At 47.7% G+C, this 19,062-nt stretch overlaps 1 protein-coding gene across 2 annotated transcripts in view; it reads right to left on the bottom strand.

The window, feature by feature from the left end:
• CDH15 (cadherin 15) overlaps positions 1–19,062 on the bottom strand; it is a 60,227-nt gene that overhangs the window by 4,931 nt on the left and 36,234 nt on the right. The window contains exons 4-11 of one of the 2 annotated variants that reach the window (XM_088447354.1): positions 18,770–18,914; positions 4,179–4,339; positions 3,959–4,087; positions 3,614–3,799; positions 2,660–2,913; positions 1,200–1,342; positions 799–1,035; positions 45–284 (exon numbers count right to left, since the gene is read on the bottom strand). In XM_088447354.1, coding sequence (XP_088303480.1) covers positions 45–284; positions 799–1,035; positions 1,200–1,342; positions 2,660–2,913; positions 3,614–3,799; positions 3,959–4,087; positions 4,179–4,339; positions 18,770–18,914 — 1,495 coding nt within the window. The remainder of the gene's footprint in view (positions 1–44; positions 285–798; positions 1,036–1,199; positions 1,343–2,659; positions 2,914–3,613; positions 3,800–3,958; positions 4,088–4,178; positions 4,340–18,769; positions 18,915–19,062) is intronic. The other variant, XM_088447355.1, reaches the window with a different exon arrangement.

Raw genomic sequence — 19,062 nt, 5'->3', positions numbered from 1 at the left:
AAATACACATAAATTTATTTTTTTTTATTTCTATTTATACTCACCCAATAAGAGGGCCACGCTGCTCAGGATAATGATGAGGGCACTCAGACTAATACCCGCCCCAGAGCTGAAGAGAGCCGCCGCACTGCCACTACAGACGCCCACCGCATCACAGCGGCACACGGTCACGTTCAGCAGGTGCAGTTGCGCCAGTGGTGGGTCGCCAGAGTCCGACACCAGCAGGGGCAGGATGTAAACCCCTTCTCGCACCTGGCTCAGTAGTTCCAGCATTGCATGGGTACCTGGGGAGGACAGGAATGGGATGGGGAAGCAAGTTACGTTACAGAACTCAATGTTCTAGTGCGCTGAGCTTTGAAGTGGTAGATGTCCTGCCAACTCCCGATTATAAATCACTCCAGAAATATTCACTCTGTAAACTTTAAGGATTTCTAGTGAGAAAGTTAAGGTTAGGCCGTCCTGAGAGCTAACATTTCTCATCCATCTGTAATGCCCTGCAATTATCTTCATTCCCAGATAAATTGTAATACTTTCCTGAACTTAAAGCTGTATATAGAACCATACCTTAAGGCCTAAAACTTGTTGCTGCAAAGCATGCATCCATCAAAAGTCAATACTTATGCACGCATTATATTTCTTAGCTTTTGAAATATAACACTGCTAGTTATTTCTGGAGAAGATATAAATTATAGGAATTTTAATAAAAACGGTAAAAAAAATAAAATCAAATTAGAGCACATAAGGGTGTGAATACTTTTGCAAGGTAGCATATATGCGTCGGATCAATTTGTTCCTTACCATTGACATCACTGACGCTCCAGTTATGTGTTAACGCTGTGGAAGTCTGATCCAGCTGAAAGTGGAACGGGTAGGATTGGGGGGGCAGGTCCTCATCCGTGGCACTCAGCAGGATGCCGTGGCCGTGGTGTGGGCTACTGCACAGCTCTTCGGAATGCTGCTGTAGCACTGGGGCGTGGTCATTTAGTTCCAGCACTTCTACGGACAGTGTCCCTGTAGCGGTCAGTGGCGGTACGGCTGCAAGAAGGGAACATTATGGATGCCGGACAATGCTGCTGGGCAGTAGGTGATATCATGACAACATACATTTGGAGAAATATCTGGGCAGGATTAGATGACACAGTAACCATGGTAACTATAACGCATCATCCAGTGTGTTTCTGCCCAGTTGCGGTTCTCACCATTGTCGCTGGCAGCGATCAGAGCCGTGTACCACCCTCTCTGTAGGAACGGGGACTTCCGCTCCATGGTGAATCTGGTTCCTATCTGGCCGGACTGTGCATCCAACAGCAGCCAGTTTGCCGGATCAGAAATAAGCGAGTATCTGGAAAACAGGAGTAACCATTGAGAGGACGAACACCCAGGAATCATGCAAATAACTGAAAATAAAAGGCTGCATCATAACCTCTTTGTGTGACATGTATCATCAAAAACCATAAATTAAATGCTTTCATTGTCTACCCCTAAAAGACGACAGTCCCGGGCTAATTCCTCCACTAATGGGCGAGAATTACTACTATTACTATTAGAGCATGGAATATCTCTGGCGTTCTATGCAAATGCAATATCTCGGCTGCAGAAAATGACTCCTGATGGCTCCCAGTCTAGTCTCCCCGTATAGCTCTGTGGGGTCTATTTACTAAGCCTTGGATGGAGATCAAGTCCCAGCCAATCAGCTCCTAACTGCCATGTCACAGGCTGTGTTTGAAAAATGACAGTTCGGAGCTAGGTGGCTGGTACTTTATCTCCATACACTTTATATCCATCCAAGGCTTAGTAAATCTCTCTCTGTGTCCCTCAGGCAGGGAAGCTGCGATATTACAGGAAGTCACTTGGGAGCGAGTAGGACGCTGGGGCCGCAGCCTGCATTTTGGCGTTTCAATATGGGCGTCCAAGATCATTCTTAATCCGTCCAGGGCTGAATTATGATGATAATGGGGGTTGACCCCTATAGTTAGGAAGCATATGGTGACCTTATGGCCTGAGCAAACCCCAAGTCATATGCACAAGATTCAATATTTTAGTGGCTGCATCTTTGAGAACTACAGTCAGCTGGCATACAAACATGGTAACACCTGGGTAAATGAGGGGTACCAAGTATACAGAAGGCAAGGGCTTCCATAAAGGTGTCGCTCGTGTGTGAATTAGAATATAACATCCCGGCATCATGTATGGTAATGCTGGACTGTGCCGGGTGCCTATGTTGTGACTAGAACGGTTGCAAGAGGAGACCTCTGTGGAAGGGAAAGTGATTGTTGGCAAACGCTTGGCAGGAGCATCAGTAACCAAGACTTCTCAACTTGCAAATGTTTCATGGGTAACGCTGCCTACGGTGATACCAGCATGGAACGACAAGGAAATAATCATCAGCAAAGTACAACAGCGGGTAAAAAAGCACACGGTGATGGGGATAAGGGGTATATTTACTAAAGGTCGATTTTGATCAATTTAAAATCGAACAACATCAATGTTGTGTTTCTGGGACTAAATCACACAACGATGTTGATCGATTTTAAAATCAACCTTATGTAAATATACCCCTTAGCCCCATCACCGTCTTAACCTAATCTACCAGGAAAACAAGACATAAATGAAGCAACATCCACAAATGATGTTATGATAAATGGCGGAGATGTCTCACCGGATCTCCTGGACCAGGCTGATGTCTGGCTCTACTGCGGTATAAACACCAATGACACTTCCCGGGATAATCCTCTCTTTCACCCTCAACACCATGGGGTTCTCCGAGAAAACGGGTGGTTCATTTAGGTTCTTTACAATGACCTTGACCAGCGCTTGGGAGCGGAATGTGTGGGGGACGGAGGCGATGAGCTGGACCTCGTTCTGTGCAGTCACTGTCAGGTTATGTATGCCCTTTGTCTCGTGGTCTAGAGGCTTGCAGATACAAAGTTGTGGACAGTAATGACTAAGTTTGATTGCACCGGACTTGCTGAATAATGCATTTCTGATTGACCATAAAGAACACAGCACCCCCTAATGGCAGTACAAGAGCACTGGACGCAGAAAAAACCCTCAGGTTCCCGTATCATTAGTAATCATTGTCATCATCTAATTTCAAGGCACCAGAAGCTCTGCAGCACCGGAACGTTGGTATAATAAATCGTACATAGAAATAAATCATGACAGTCATTGGATTAATAAACACTCATGTTATATAGTGTGTCCTGCGACTGATCTATCATAGGGGTATTTTTGAGAAAGTATAGAAATTGGAAAATGTCCTAAAATTTATTTTTGCTGTAACAACGATACCACTTTAAGCGGAACCTGTTCAAATTATTTATTTAGGATGTAAATGTGTCCTTAAGTTTTTATTTTTTTCTGTGCTTTCTTATTTAGGTTTCTGTTTCAGTCAGGGAATAAACATGTAAAGAATAACCACATAACGCGTCTTATATAAAAGCTACAATTGTACTGTCGCAATAAGTAAGCTATGCCCACAGAGACTGAAATAGGAAATAATGCCATTTATAGTTATAAAATATGGAGTACAAAGGAAAACAATCCCAAAGACCAGTTCAGGAAAACTTCCCTTACATGACAGAATTACCCCGTGTGTACGCCATATGGTTACCTTGACAACGGAAAGAACTCCCTCATTGGTCTGGGGCTCTGTGCGAATCGAGAATGCTCCCTGGGGATCTCCACTGATGATAGAGTATTGCACCAACCAATTGGGGGAGCCACGAAGGTCTCTGTCCGTTACGCTCACTCTCCCAATATCCAAACCATTGCTCTGCTCAGGCACCTCCATGAGGAACTAAAGCCACATAAGAGATAGCAAGATATGAGATTCACTCTGAAAACTTGGGTATATAAAAGTATACAACGTAGCATACACGGGAGCTGATGGAACTGCAGCTCCAGGCACAGCTCATAATGTAATATGCAACCAGACAATAAAACAAAACAATGGTACCTCGTCTTGTGTAAACTCAGGTGGGTTATCATTGAGGTCACCAATGGCGATAATTGCTCTAGCTGTGCTGGATAGGCCCTTCCCATGCATATCAGCCACCTGTACAGTAAGGTTGTATGATCCCACCACCTGTATGTATGGAATAGGTATATGTGTTCTGTTCCGATAAGCTTAACACTAGTACCTCTACTGTATGAGCTGAATCTGCATGCTGCGTTACCTCTCTATCCAGCCCGACTTGGACAGTCCTGATTTCACCCGTGTCCTGGTTAATGCTGAATATTTCCGGTCTCTCCTGTTCGATGATGGAATATTTCAGCTGAGCGTTGTCTGTGTTTACATCATCCGCATCTGTTGCTATCACCCTCATAACCAGGGTTCCTGGGGAACGTCACACAGGGCGTTATTACAGCTTATACTAAGCTCCTCCCCTATCACCCTCATAACCAGGGTTCCTGGGGAACGTCAGACATGGCGTTATTACAGCTTATACTAAACTCCTCCCTTATCACCCTCATAACCAGGGTTCCTGGGGAACGTCAGACATGGTGTTATTACAGCTTATACTAAACTCCTCCCTTATCACCCTCATAACCAGGGTTCCTGGGGAACGTCAGACATGGTGTTATTACAGCTTATACTAAGCTCCTCCCCTGTCACCCTCATAACCAGGGTTCCTGGGGAACGTCAGACATGGCGTTATTACAGCTTATACTAAACTCCTCCCTTATCACCCTCATAACCAGGGTTCCTGGGGAACGTCAGACATGGTGTTATTACAGCTTATACTAAACTCCTCCCTTATCACCCTCATAACCAGGGTTCCTGGGGAACGTCAGACACGGCGTTATTACAGCTTATACTAAGCTCCTCCCCTATCACCCTCATAACCAGGGTTCCTGGGGGAACGTCAGACATGGTGTTATTACAGCTTATACTAAGCTCCTCCCCTATCACCCTCATAACCAGGGTTCCTGGGGAATGTCAGACATGGCGTTATTACAGCTTATACTAAGCTCCTCCCCTATCACCCTCATAACCAGGGTTCCTGGGGAACGTCAGACACAGCGTTATTACAGCTTATACTAAGCTCCTCCCCTATCACCCTCATAACCAGGGTTCCTGGGGAACGTCAGACATGGCGTTATTACAGCTTATACTAAACTCCTCCCTTATCACCCTCATAACCAGGGTTCCTGGGGAACGTCAGACATGGTGTTATTACAGCTTATACTAAACTCCTCCCCTGTCACCCTCATAACCAGGGTTCCTGGGGAACGTCAGACACAGCGTTATTACAGCTTATACTAAGCTCCTCCCCTGTCACCCTCATAACCAGGGTTCCTGGGGGATGTCAGACATGGTGTTATTACAGCTTATACTAAGCTCCTCCCCTATCACCCTCATAACCAGGGTTCCTGGGGAACGTCAGACACGGCGTTATTACAGCTTATACTAAGCTCCTCCCCTATCACCCTCATAACCAGGGTTCCTGGGGAACGTCAGACACGGCGTTGTTACAGCTTATACTAAACTCCTCCCTTATCACCCTCATAACCAGGGTTCCTGGGGAACTTCAGACATGGTGTTATTACAGCTTATACTAAGCTCCTCCCCTGTCACCCTCATAACCAGGGTTCCTGGGGAACGTCAGACACAGCGTTATTACAGCTTATACTAAACTCCTCCCCTGTCACCCTCATAACCAGGGTTCCTGGGGAACGTCAGACACGGCGTTATTACAGCTTATACTAAGCTCCTCCCCTGTCACCCTCATAACCAGGGTTCCTGGGGAACGTCAGACATGGCGTTATTACAGCTTATACTAAACTCCTCCCTTATCACCCTCATAACCAGGGTTCCTGGGGAACGTCAGACATGGTGTTATTACAGCTTATACTAAGCTCCTCCCCTATCACCCTCATAACCAGGGTTCCTGGGGAACGTCAGACACAGCGTTATTACAGCTTATACTAAACTCCTCCCCTATCACCCTAATAACCAGGGTTCCTGGGGGATGTCAGACATGGCGTTATTACAGCTTATACTAAGCTCCTCCCCTGTCACCCTCATAACCAGGGTTCCTGGGGAACGTCAGACACAGCGTTATTACAGCTTATACTAAACTCCTCCCCTATCACCCTAATAACCAGGGTTCCTGGGGAACGTCAGACATGGCGTTATTACAGCTTATACTAAGCTCCTCCCCTATCACCCTCATAACCAGGGTTCCTGGGGAACGTCAGACACGGCGTTATTACAGCTTATACTAAGCTCCTCCCCTGTCACCCTAATAACCAGGGTTCCTGGGGGATGTCAGACATGGTGTTATTACAGCTTATACTAAGCTCCTCCCCTATCACCCTAATAACCAGGGTTCCTGGGGAACGTCAGACACGGCGTTATTACAGCTTATACTAAGCTCCTCCCCTATCACCCTCATAACCAGGGTTCCTGGGGAACGTCAGACACAGCGTTATTACAGCTTATACTAAGCTCCTCCCCTATCACCCTCATAACCAGGGTTCCTGGGGAACGTCAGACATGGCGTTATTACAGCTTATACTAAACTCCTCCCTTATCACCCTCATAACCAGGGTTCCTGGGGAACGTCAGACATGGTGTTATTACAGCTTATACTAAACTCCTCCCTTATCACCCTCATAACCAGGGTTCCTGGGGAACGTCAGACATGGTGTTATTACAGCTTATACTAAGCTCCTCCCCTGTCACCCTCATAACCAGGGTTCCTGGGGAACGTCAGACACAGCGTTATTACAGCTTATACTAAGCTCCTCCCCTGTCACCCTCATAACCAGGGTTCCTGGGGGATGTCAGACATGGTGTTATTACAGCTTATACTAAGCTCCTCCCCTATCACCCTCATAACCAGGGTTCCTGGGGAACGTCAGACACGGCGTTATTACAGCTTATACTAAGCTCCTCCCCTATCACCCTCATAACCAGGGTTCCTGGGGAACGTCAGACACGGCGTTATTACAGCTTATACTAAACTCCTCCCTTATCACCCTCATAACCAGGGTTCCTGGGGAACGTCAGACATGGTGTTATTACAGCTTATACTAAGCTCCTCCCCTGTCACCCTCATAACCAGGGTTCCTGGGGAACGTCAGACACAGCGTTATTACAGCTTATACTAAACTCCTCCCCTGTCACCCTCATAACCAGGGTTCCTGGGGAACGTCAGACATGGCGTTATTACAGCTTATACTAAACTCCTCCCTTATCACCCTCATAACCAGGGTTCCTGGGGAACGTCAGACACGGCGTTATTACAGCTTATATTAAGCTCCTCCCCTGTCACCCTAATAACCAGGGTTCCTGGGGAACGTCAGACATGGCGTTATTACAGCTTATACTAAGCTCCTCCCCTATCACCCTCATAACCAGGGTTCCTGGGGGAACGTCAGACCTGGTGTTATTACAGCTTATACTAAGCTCCTCCCCTGTCACCCTCATAACCAGGGTTCCTGGGGAACGTCAGACACGGCGTTATTACAGCTTATACTAAGCTCCTCCCCTGTCACCCTAATAACCAGGGTTCCTGGGGGATGTCAGACATGGTGTTATTACAGCTTATACTAAGCTCCTCCCCTATCACCCTAATAACCAGGGTTCCTGGGGAACGTCAGACACGGCGTTATTACAGCTTATACTAAGCTCCTCCCCTATCACCCTCATAACCAGGGTTCCTGGGGAACGTCAGACACAGCGTTATTACAGCTTATACTAAGCTCCTCCACTATCACCCTCATAACCAGGGTTCCTGGGGAACGTCAGACATGGCGTTATTACAGCTTATACTAAACTCCTCCCTTATCACCCTCATAACCAGGGTTCCTGGGGAACGTCAGACATGGCGTTATTACAGCTTATACTAAACTCCTCCCTTATCACCCTCATAACCAGGGTTCCTGGGGAACGTCAGACATGGTGTTATTACAGCTTATACTAAGCTCCTCCCCTGTCACCCTCATAACCAGGGTTCCTGGGGAACGTCAGATACAGCGTTATTACAGCTTATACTAAGCTCCTCCCCTGTCACCCTCATAACCAGGGTTCCTGGGGGATGTCAGACATGGTGTTATTACAGCTTATACTAAGCTCCTCCCCTATCACCCTCATAACCAGGGTTCCTGGGGAACGTCAGACACGGCGTTATTACAGCTTATACTAAGCTCCTCCCCTATCACCCTCATAACCAGGGTTCCTGGGGAACGTCAGACACGGCGTTATTACAGCTTATACTAAACTCCTCCCCTATCACCCTCATAACCAGGGTTCCTGGGGAACGTCAGACATGGTGTTATTACAGCTTATACTAAGCTCCTCCCCTGTCACCCTCATAACCAGGGTTCCTGGGGAACGTCAGACACAGCGTTATTACAGCTTATACTAAACTCCTCCCCTGTCACCCTCATAACCAGGGTTCCTGGGGAACGTCAGACACGGCGTTATTACAGCTTATACTAAACTCCTCCCTTATCACCCTCATAACCAGGGTTCCTGGGGAACGTCAGACACGGCGTTATTACAGCTTATACTAAGCTCCTCCCCTGTCACCCTCATAACCAGGGTTCCTGGGGAACGTCAGACATGGCGTTATTACAGCTTATACTAAACTCCTCCCCTATCACCCTCATAACCAGGGTTCCTGGGGGATGTCAGACACAGCGTTATTACAGCTTATACTAAACTCCTCCCCTATCACCCTAATAACCAGGGTTCCTGGGGGATGTCAGACATGGCGTTATTACAGCTTATACTAAGCTCCTCCCCTGTCACCCTCATAACCAGGGTTCCTGGGGAACGTCAGACACAGCGTTATTACAGCTTATACTAAACTCCTCCCCTATCACCCTAATAACCAGGGTTCCTGGGGAACGTCAGACACGGCGTTATTACAGCTTATACTAAGCTCCTCCCCTGTCACCCTAATAACCCGGGTTCCTGGGGGATGTCAGACATGGTGTTATTACAGCTTATACTAAGCTCCTCCCCTGTCACCCTCATAACCAGGGTTCCTGGGGAACGTCAGACATGGCGTTATTACAGCTTATACTAAACTCCTCCCTTATCACCCTCATAACCAGGGTTCCTGGGGAACGTCAGACATGGTGTTATTACAGCTTATACTAAGCTCCTCCCCTATCACCCTCATAACCAGGGTTCCTGGGGAACGTCAGACACAGCGTTATTACAGCTTATACTAAACTCCTCCCCTATCACCCTAATAACCAGGGTTCCTGGGGAACGTCAGACATGGCGTTATTACAGCTTATACTAAGCTCCTCCCCTATCACCCTCATAACCAGGGTTCCTGGGGAACGTCAGACATGGTGTTATTACAGCTTATACTAAGCTCCTCCCCTGTCACCCTCATAACCAGGGTTCCTGGGGAACGTCAGACACGGCGTTATTACAGCTTATACTAAGCTCCTCCCCTGTCACCCTAATAACCAGGGTTCCTGGGGGATGTCAGACATGGTGTTATTACAGCTTATACTAAGCTCCTCCCCTATCACCCTAATAACCAGGGTTCCTGGGGAACGTCAGACACGGCGTTATTACAGCTTATACTAAGCTCCTCCCCTATCACCCTCATAACCAGGGTTCCTGGGGAACGTCAGACACAGAGTTATTACAGCTTATACTAAGCTCCTCCCCTATCACCCTCATAACCAGGGTTCCTGGGGAACGTCAGACATGGCGTTATTACAGCTTATACTAAACTCCTCCCTTATCACCCTCATAACCAGGGTTCCTGGGGAACGTCAGACATGGCGTTATTACAGCTTATACTAAACTCCTCCCTTATCACCCTCATAACCAGGGTTCCTGGGGAACGTCAGACATGGTGTTATTACAGCTTATACTAAACTCCTCCCTTATCACCCTCATAACCAGGGTTCCTGGGGAACGTCAGACATGGTGTTATTACAGCTTATACTAAGCTCCTCCCCTGTCACCCTCATAACCAGGGTTCCTGGGGGATGTCAGACATGGCGTTATTACAGCTTATACTAAGCTCCTCCCCTGTCACCCTCATAACCAGGGTTCCTGGGGAACGTCAGACACGGCGTTATTACAGCTTATACTAAACTCCTCCCCTATCACCCTAATAACCAGGGTTCCTGGGGAACGTCAGACATGGTGTTATTACAGCTTATACTAAGCTCCTCCCCTATCACCCTCATAACCAGGGTTCCTGGGGAACGTCAGACACAGCGTTATTACAGCTTATACTAAACTCCTCCCCTATCACCCTAATAACCAGGGTTCCTGGGGGATGTCAGACATGGCGTTATTACAGCTTATACTAAGCTCCTCCCCTGTCACCCTCATAACCAGGGTTCCTGGGGAACGTCAGACACAGCGTTATTACAGCTTATACTAAACTCCTCCCCTATCACCCTAATAACCAGGGTTCCTGGGGAACGTCAGACATGGCGTTATTACAGCTTATACTAAGCTCCTCCCCTATCACCCTCATAACCAGGGTTCCTGGGGGAACGTCAGACATGGTGTTATTACAGCTTATACTAAGCTCCTCCCCTGTCACCCTCATAACCAGGGTTCCTGGGGAACGTCAGACACGGCGTTATTACAGCTTATACTAAGCTCCTCCCCTGTCACCCTAATAACCAGGGTTCCTGGGGGATGTCAGACATGGTGTTATTACAGCTTATACTAAGCTCCTCCCCTATCACCCTAATAACCAGGGTTCCTGGGGAACGTCAGACACGGCGTTATTACAGCTTATACTAAGCTCCTCCCCTATCACCCTCATAACCAGGGTTCCTGGGGAACGTCAGACATGGCGTTATTACAGCTTATACTAAACTCCTCCCTTATCACCCTCATAACCAGGGTTCCTGGGGAACGTCAGACATGGTGTTATTACAGCTTATACTAAGCTCCTCCCCTATCACCCTCAAAACCAGGGTTCCTGGGGAACGTCAGACATGGCGTTATTACAGCTTATACTAAACTCCTCCCTTATCACCCTCATAACCAGGGTTCCTGGGGAACGTCAGACATGGTGTTATTACAGCTTATACTAAACTCCTCCCTTATCACCCTCATAACCAGGGTTCCTGGGGAACGTCAGACATGGTGTTATTACAGCTTATACTAAGCTCCTCCCCTGTCACCCTCATAACCAGGGTTCCTGGGGAACGTCAGACACAGCGTTATTACAGCTTATACTAAGCTCCTCCCCTGTCACCCTCATAACCAGGGTTCCTGGGGGATGTCAGACATGGTGTTATTACAGCTTATACTAAGCTCCTCCCCTATCACCCTAATAACCAGGGTTCCTGGGGAACGTCAGACACGGCGTTATTACAGCTTATACTAAGCTCCTCCCCTATCACCCTCATAACCAGGGTTCCTGGGGAACGTCAGACACAGCGTTATTACAGCTTATACTAAGCTCCTCCCCTATCACCCTCATAACCAGGGTTCCTGGGGAACGTCAGACATGGCGTTATTACAGCTTATACTAAACTCCTCCCTTATCACCCTCATAACCAGGGTTCCTGGGGAACGTCAGACATGGTGTTATTACAGCTTATACTAAACTCCTCCCTTATCACCCTCATAACCAGGGTTCCTGGGGAACGTCAGACATGGTGTTATTACAGCTTATACTAAGCTCCTCCCCTGTCACCCTCATAACCAGGGTTCCTGGGGAACGTCAGACACAGCGTTATTACAGCTTATACTAAGCTCCTCCCCTGTCACCCTCATAACCAGGGTTCCTGGGGGATGTCAGACATGGTGTTATTACAGCTTATACTAAGCTCCTCCCCTATCACCCTCATAACCAGGGTTCCTGGGGAACGTCAGACACGGCGTTATTACAGCTTATACTAAGCTCCTCCCCTATCACCCTCATAACCAGGGTTCCTGGGGAACGTCAGACACGGCGTTATTACAGCTTATACTAAACTCCTCCCTTATCACCCTCATAACCAGGGTTCCTGGGGAACGTCAGACATGGTGTTATTACAGCTTATACTAAGCTCCTCCCCTGTCACCCTCATAACCAGGGTTCCTGGGGAACGTCAGACACAGCGTTATTACAGCTTATACTAAACTCCTCCCCTGTCACCCTCATAACCAGGGTTCCTGGGGAACGTCAGACACGGCGTTATTACAGCTTATACTAAACTCCTCCCTTATCACCCTCATAACCAGGGTTCCTGGGGAACGTCAGACACGGCGTTATTACAGCTTATACTAAGCTCCTCCCCTGTCACCCTCATAACCAGGGTTCCTGGGGAACGTCAGACATGGCGTTATTACAGCTTATACTAAACTCCTCCCCTATCACCCTCATAACCAGGGTTCCTGGGGGATGTCAGACACAGCGTTATTACAGCTTATACTAAACTCCTCCCCTATCACCCTAATAACCAGGGTTCCTGGGGGATGTCAGACATGGCGTTATTACAGCTTATACTAAGCTCCTCCCCTGTCACCCTCATAACCAGGGTTCCTGGGGAACGTCAGACACAGCGTTATTACAGCTTATACTAAACTCCTCCCCTATCACCCTAATAACCAGGGTTCCTGGGGAACGTCAGACACGGCGTTATTACAGCTTATACTAAGCTCCTCCCCTATCACCCTCATAACCAGGGTTCCTGGGGAACATCAGACATGGCGTTATTACAGCTTATACTAAACTCCTCCCTTATCACCCTCATAACCAGGGTTCCTGGGGAACGTCAGACATGGTGTTATTACAGCTTATACTAAGCTCCTCCCCTATCACCCTCATAACCAGGGTTCCTGGGGAACGTCAGACACAGCGTTATTACAGCTTATACTAAACTCCTCCCCTATCACCCTAATAACCAGGGTTCCTGGGGGATGTCAGACATGGCGTTATTACAGCTTATACTAAGCTCCTCCCCTGTCACCCTCATAACCAGGGTTCCTGGAGAACGTCAGACACAGCGTTATTACAGCTTATACTAAACTCCTCCCCTATCACCCTAATAACCAGGGTTCCTGGGGAACGTCAGACATGGCGTTATTACAGCTTATACTAAGCTCCTCCCCTATCACCCTCATAACCAGGGTTCCTGGGGGAACGTCAGACATGGTGTTATTACAGCTTATACTAAGCTCCTCCCCTGTCACCCTCATAACCAGGGTTCCTGGGGAACGTCAGACATGGCGTTATTACAGCTTATACTAAGCTCCTCCCCTGTCACCCTAATAACCAGGGTTCCTGGGGGATGTCAGACATGGTGTTATTACAGCTTATACTAAGCTCCTCCCCTATCACCCTCATAACCAGGGTTCCTGGGGAACGTCAGACACAGCGTTATTACAGCTTATACTAAGCTCCTCCCCTATCACCCTCATAACCAGGGTTCCTGGGGAACGTCAGACATGGCGTTATTACAGCTTATACTAAACTCCTCCCTTATCACCCTCATAACCAGGGTTCCTGGGGAACGTCAGACATGGTGTTATTACAGCTTATACTAAACTCCTCCCTTATCACCCTCATAACCAGGGTTCCTGGGGAACGTCAGACATGGTGTTATTACAGCTTATACTAAGCTCCTCCCCTGTCACCCTCATAACCAGGGTTCCTGGGGAACGTCAGACACAGCGTTATTACAGCTTATACTAAGCTCCTCCCCTGTCACCCTCATAACCAGGGTTCCTGGGGGATGTCAGACATGGTGTTATTACAGCTTATACTAAGCTCCTCCCCTATCACCCTCATAACCCGGGTTCCTGGGGAACGTCAGACACGGCGTTATTACAGCTTATACTAAGCTCCTCCCCTATCACCCTCATAACCAGGGTTCCTGGGGAACGTCAGACACGGCGTTATTACAGCTTATACTAAACTCCTCCCTTATCACTCTCATAACCAGGGTTCCTGGGGAACGTCAGACATGGTGTTATTACAGCTTATACTAAGCTCCTCCCCTGTCACCCTCATAACCAGAGTTCCTGGGGAACGTCAGACACAGCGTTATTACAGCTTATACTAAACTCCTCCCCTGTCACCCTCATAACCAGGGTTCCTGGGGAACGTCAGACATGGCGTTATTACAGCTTATACTAAACTCCTCCCCTATCACCCTAATAACCAGGGTTCCTGGGGGATGTCAGACATGGCGTTATTACAGCTTATACTAAGCTCCTCCCCTGTCACCCTCATAACCAGGGTTCCTGGGGAACGTCAGACACAGCGTTATTACAGCTTATACTAAACTCCTCCCCTATCACCCTAATAACCAGGGTTCCTGGGGAACGTCAGACATGGCGTTATTACAGCTTATACTAAGCTCCTCCCCTATCACCCTCATAACCAGGGTTCCTGGGGGAACGTCAGACATGGTGTTATTACAGCTTATACTAAGCTCCTCCCCTGTCACCCTCATAACCAGGGTTCCTGGGGAACGTCAGACACGGCGTTATTACAGCTTATACTAAGCTCCTCCCCTGTCACCCTAATAACCAGGGTTCCTGGGGGATGTCAGACATGGCGTTATTACAGCTTATACTAAGCTCCTCCCCTATCACCCTAATAACCAGGGTTCCTGGGGAACGTCAGACACGGCGTTATTACAGCTTATACTAAGCTCCTCCCCTATCACCCTCATAACCAGGGTTCCTGGGGAACGTCAGACACAGCGTTATTACAGCTTATACTAAGCTCCTCCCCTATCACCCTCATAACCAGGGTTCCTGGGGAACGTCAGACATGGCGTTATTACAGCTTATACTAAACTCCTCCCTTATCACCCTCATAACCAGGGTTCCTGGGGAACGTCAGACATGGTGTTATTACAGCTTATACTAAGCTCCTCCCCTGTCACCCTCATAACCAGGGTTCCTGGGGAACGTCAGACACAGCGTTATTACAGCTTATACTAAGCTCCTCCCCTGTCACCCTCATAACCAGGGTTCCTGGGGGATGTCAGACATGGTGTTATTACAGCTTATACTAAGCTCCTCCCCTATCACCCTCATAACCAGGGTTCCTGGGGAACGTCAGACACGGCGTTATTACAGCTTATACTAAACTCCTCCCTTATCACCCTCATAACCAGGGTTCCTGGGGAACGTCAGACATGGCGTTATTACAGCTTATACTAAGCTCCTCCCCTGTCACCCTCATAACCAGGGTTCCTGGGGAACGTCAGACACAGCGTTATTACAGCTTATACTAAACTCCTCCCCTGTCACCCTCATAACCAGGGTTCCTGGGGAACGTCAGACACGGCGTTATTACAGCTTATACTAAGCTCCTCCCCTATCACCCTCATAACCAGGGTTCCTGGGGAACGTCAGACACAGCGTTATTACAGCTTATACTAAGCTCCTCCCCTGTCACCCTCATAACCAGGGTTCCTGGGGAACGTCAGACACGGCGTTATTACAGCTTATACTAAGCTCCTCCCCTATCACCCTCATAACCAGGGTTCCTGGGGAACGTCAGACACAGCGTTATTACAGCTTATACTAAGCTCCTCCCCTGTCACCCTCATAACCAGGGTTCCTGGGGAACGTCAGACACGGCGTTATTACAGCTTATACTAAGCTCCTCCCCTGTCACCCTCATAACCAGGGTTCCTGGGGAACGTCAGACACGGCGTTATTACAGCTTATACTAAGCTCCTCCCCTATCACCCTCATAACCAGGGTTCCTGGGGAACGTCAGACACAGCGTTATTACAGCTTATACTAAGCTCCTCCCCTGTCACCCTCATAACCAGGGTTCCTGGGGAACGTCAGACACGGCGTTATTACAGCTTATACTAAGCTCCTCCCCTATCACCCTCATAACCAGGGTTCCTGGGGAACGTCAGACACGGCGTTATTACAGCTTATACTAAGCTCCTCCCCTGTCACCCTCATAACCAGGGTTCCTGGGGAACGTCAGACACGGCGTTATTACAGCTTATACTAAACTCCTCCCTTATCACCCTCATAACCAGGGTTCCTGGGGAACGTCAGACATGGCGTTATTACAGCTTATACTAAGCTCCTCCCCTGTCACCCTCATAACCAGGGTTCCTGGGGAACGTCAGACACAGCGTTATTACAGCTTATACTAAACTCCTCCCCTGTCACCCTCATAACCAGGGTTCCTGGGGAACGTCAGACATGGTGTTATTACAGCTTATACTAAGCTCCTCCCCTATCACCCTCATAACCAGGGTTCCTGGGGAACGTCAGACACAGCGTTATTACAGCTTATACTAAACTCCTCCCTTATCACCCTAATAACCAGGGTTCCTGGGGAACGTCAGACACGGCGTTATTACAGCTTATACTAAGCTCCTCCCCTGTCACCCTCATAACCAGCGTTCCTGGGGAACGTCAGACACGGCGTTATTACAGCTTATACTAAGCTCCTCCCCTATCACCCTCATAACCAGGGTTCCTGGGGAACGTCAGACACAGCGTTATTACAGCTTATACTAAACTCCTCCCCTGTCACCCTCATAACCAGGGTTCCTGGGGAACGTCAGACACGGCGTTATTACAGCTTATACTAAGCTCCTCCCCTATCACCCTAATAACCAGGGTGTCACAGTCGTTATTTTCCTGTAGCGATTTGCCACCAACCACTGCACATAGGGACATAATTCAGCATATAAAGTGTTACTGGACAATCAGTCCTAGCAATGTAAATGGTATGTGACAATTACTTGGCAAATGGAGCGTATTTACACTGCTAAGCAACAGTTTGAAGGTGATTTATTTACACGTGAAATCTCAAGATTGCTTTAAGAAATAACCCTATTATTTACAGTTTCATAACTCCTGAAAATAAACTTTGGATAAGGGCAATTTAAGAATCACTAGTGCAACAATACTCTTTAGGATATTCTTTAAAAGTTGGGGAATCCGAAAATGTTCTTAAAATGTCTTTGATGGAACAAATATATAAGGGCCCCCCATAATCTGCTAAATTCTTTTCTTCAGGGTTTAAGAAAAAAAGGTCAGTTCGGTTCTTTTTCTAGTAAAAGAAAAAATATAATAAATATAATTTCCCTGTGTTCCCATAAGAAAGAGTATCTAGGGGGGTGCTATTCTCTTCATACAGGAATCATTTTCTACCCGTGTAATATGACGCACACCCGCGCTGCATTCATTAGCGTAAATGGCAGCAGTAGTGTGAAACCAGCTACATACTGTAACATTATACAATGCAGAGTACAAAGGCAAAACCTATATGCCTCCTCTGTTATAGATGATGCCTCTCAGAAGAGCAGATTCAGGGCTTGATTCAGACCCGCTCGGTAGATGCGTTCGTACGCACCCAGCGTATGCAAATCCGGCAAAGGCAGGCGATCGCACGGCAAGGAATTAGCACGCCCACTATGCCTTGGAGTGCGATCGCGGTGTGTATGCAGAAGCCCACCAGCCTGTCTTAAGATGCCCACTTATGCATGTCATCTCCAGGATGTGTATGCAACCATCGGAAGCGAACACAGCTCTTGCGGTTGACCATACCTTACCGCAAGCACTGCGAGTGATTCAGTGTTAAATTCAACCATGTGACGTGTACTATGACGCTGTGTCTTAATTATGCACGCCTCTGAAATGACGTGCAGCCGGGAAGTCGGCGTACCTGATGCCGACAGCCGGCTTCCTGACTGTCATATCCCGGCAAGGGTCGAAAGACAGGCGTCGATATGCCGACGCCTGTCATTAGACATACGCCGAGAGCCTGACGCCCAATTGAAGGGACGCCGAGCACAGATAGCCGCGGGGGGAGGGGAGGGTTAGGTTTAGGGTTCCCGGGGGGGACTTAGGGTTAGGCACCCCCCCCTGGGAGGTTAGGTTTAGGCAGCAGGGAAGGGGGGTTAGGTTTAAGCTCTTAGAGGGGGATTAGGGTGGGTTAGGTACCCCTAAGGGAGGGTTAGGGGGTAGAATTAGTTTAGCTAATAATTACCTGAGGACAATCAGGATTTCCACTGCTGCCGGGATGCTGGTGTCGGGATTCCAACATGCGTCCGGCGGTAAATCAATTCCTCTGAAACAGCGTTGAGACGCTCAGACATGCCTGTGTTCGCACCACCACTTCCCCCTTTCCATCGACCAACCCGTTACCACCCACAAACGGCTCGTCCTGTCACTCAGTCTAGCGAGATATCTATGTGCAGCAAGCGAACGCTTCCCGATCGCATGGACTAGTTCGCGCATGCGCACATTGCAAAACTTCGCCAGCTAAGAACGAACGCAGCCTAGCGAGCAGATCTGAATCGGGCCCTCAGTTCTAAATGTCTGTGCAGTCCCATTTTCTAATACTTATTTCTATTGGAATTTTAAAGACTTTTCTCCCATTGAATTAATGGACAGACCCAAAAATGGTGTCTTATACCCGACTTATAATTTTATTCGATTTTGATCAATTTAAATTTGATAAAAATTGATTAACATCGATGTTGTATTTATGGGGCTAAATCACACATTTACTGACAGTTTTTAAAAGTTTTTGTTTTGTTTAAGTATTAGTAAATGTGTAATTTAGCCCCAGAAACGCAACATCGATGTTGGACAATTTTAAATCAGCAAAAATCGATTAATATCGATCTTTAGTAAATTGACCCCTCAGAGAGGAGAGACCACCATCACATGGGACAGTTCATAACACCCCTTGATTTGATATGGACTCACTACCCTCCCCAATTACTCATGTCCAAAACACAATGCAGCACCAGAGCACTAGGTAATGACTTACAGGAGGAACCCCCATCCCCAAATATCAACAGCTCCCAGTATGTAGCCCCAAGTTACCAGGTATTGCATTCTCCAGCACATATCCTTTGAACACTGTCTGTAAAAACACTGGGCGATTGTCATTTTGATCAAGAACGACGATCTGTAAGTCAGTAGGGTCCTCAAGGGGGACTCCATCACTGTCCAATGCAAATGCACAAAGCTGAGGAAGACGAGAGGGAATATGTTATGTGCTTGGAATTCTCTATCCTTTGCAAACACACACAGGAGCTGCTTCTGAGTTGGGGGCTGAGCAAGTCACTTTGCACCTGGAACAAACCATGCTGCACTGCAAGGGGTGCGAATACATA

Source organism: Taudactylus pleione, unplaced genomic scaffold, assembly GCF_031769625.1.
Source record: "Taudactylus pleione unplaced genomic scaffold, aTauple2 ptg000430l, whole genome shotgun sequence".
In the NCBI taxonomy this organism is placed as follows: Eukaryota; Metazoa; Chordata; class Amphibia; order Anura; family Myobatrachidae; genus Taudactylus; species Taudactylus pleione.
This window is presented reverse-complemented; position numbering and strand designations above follow the sequence as displayed.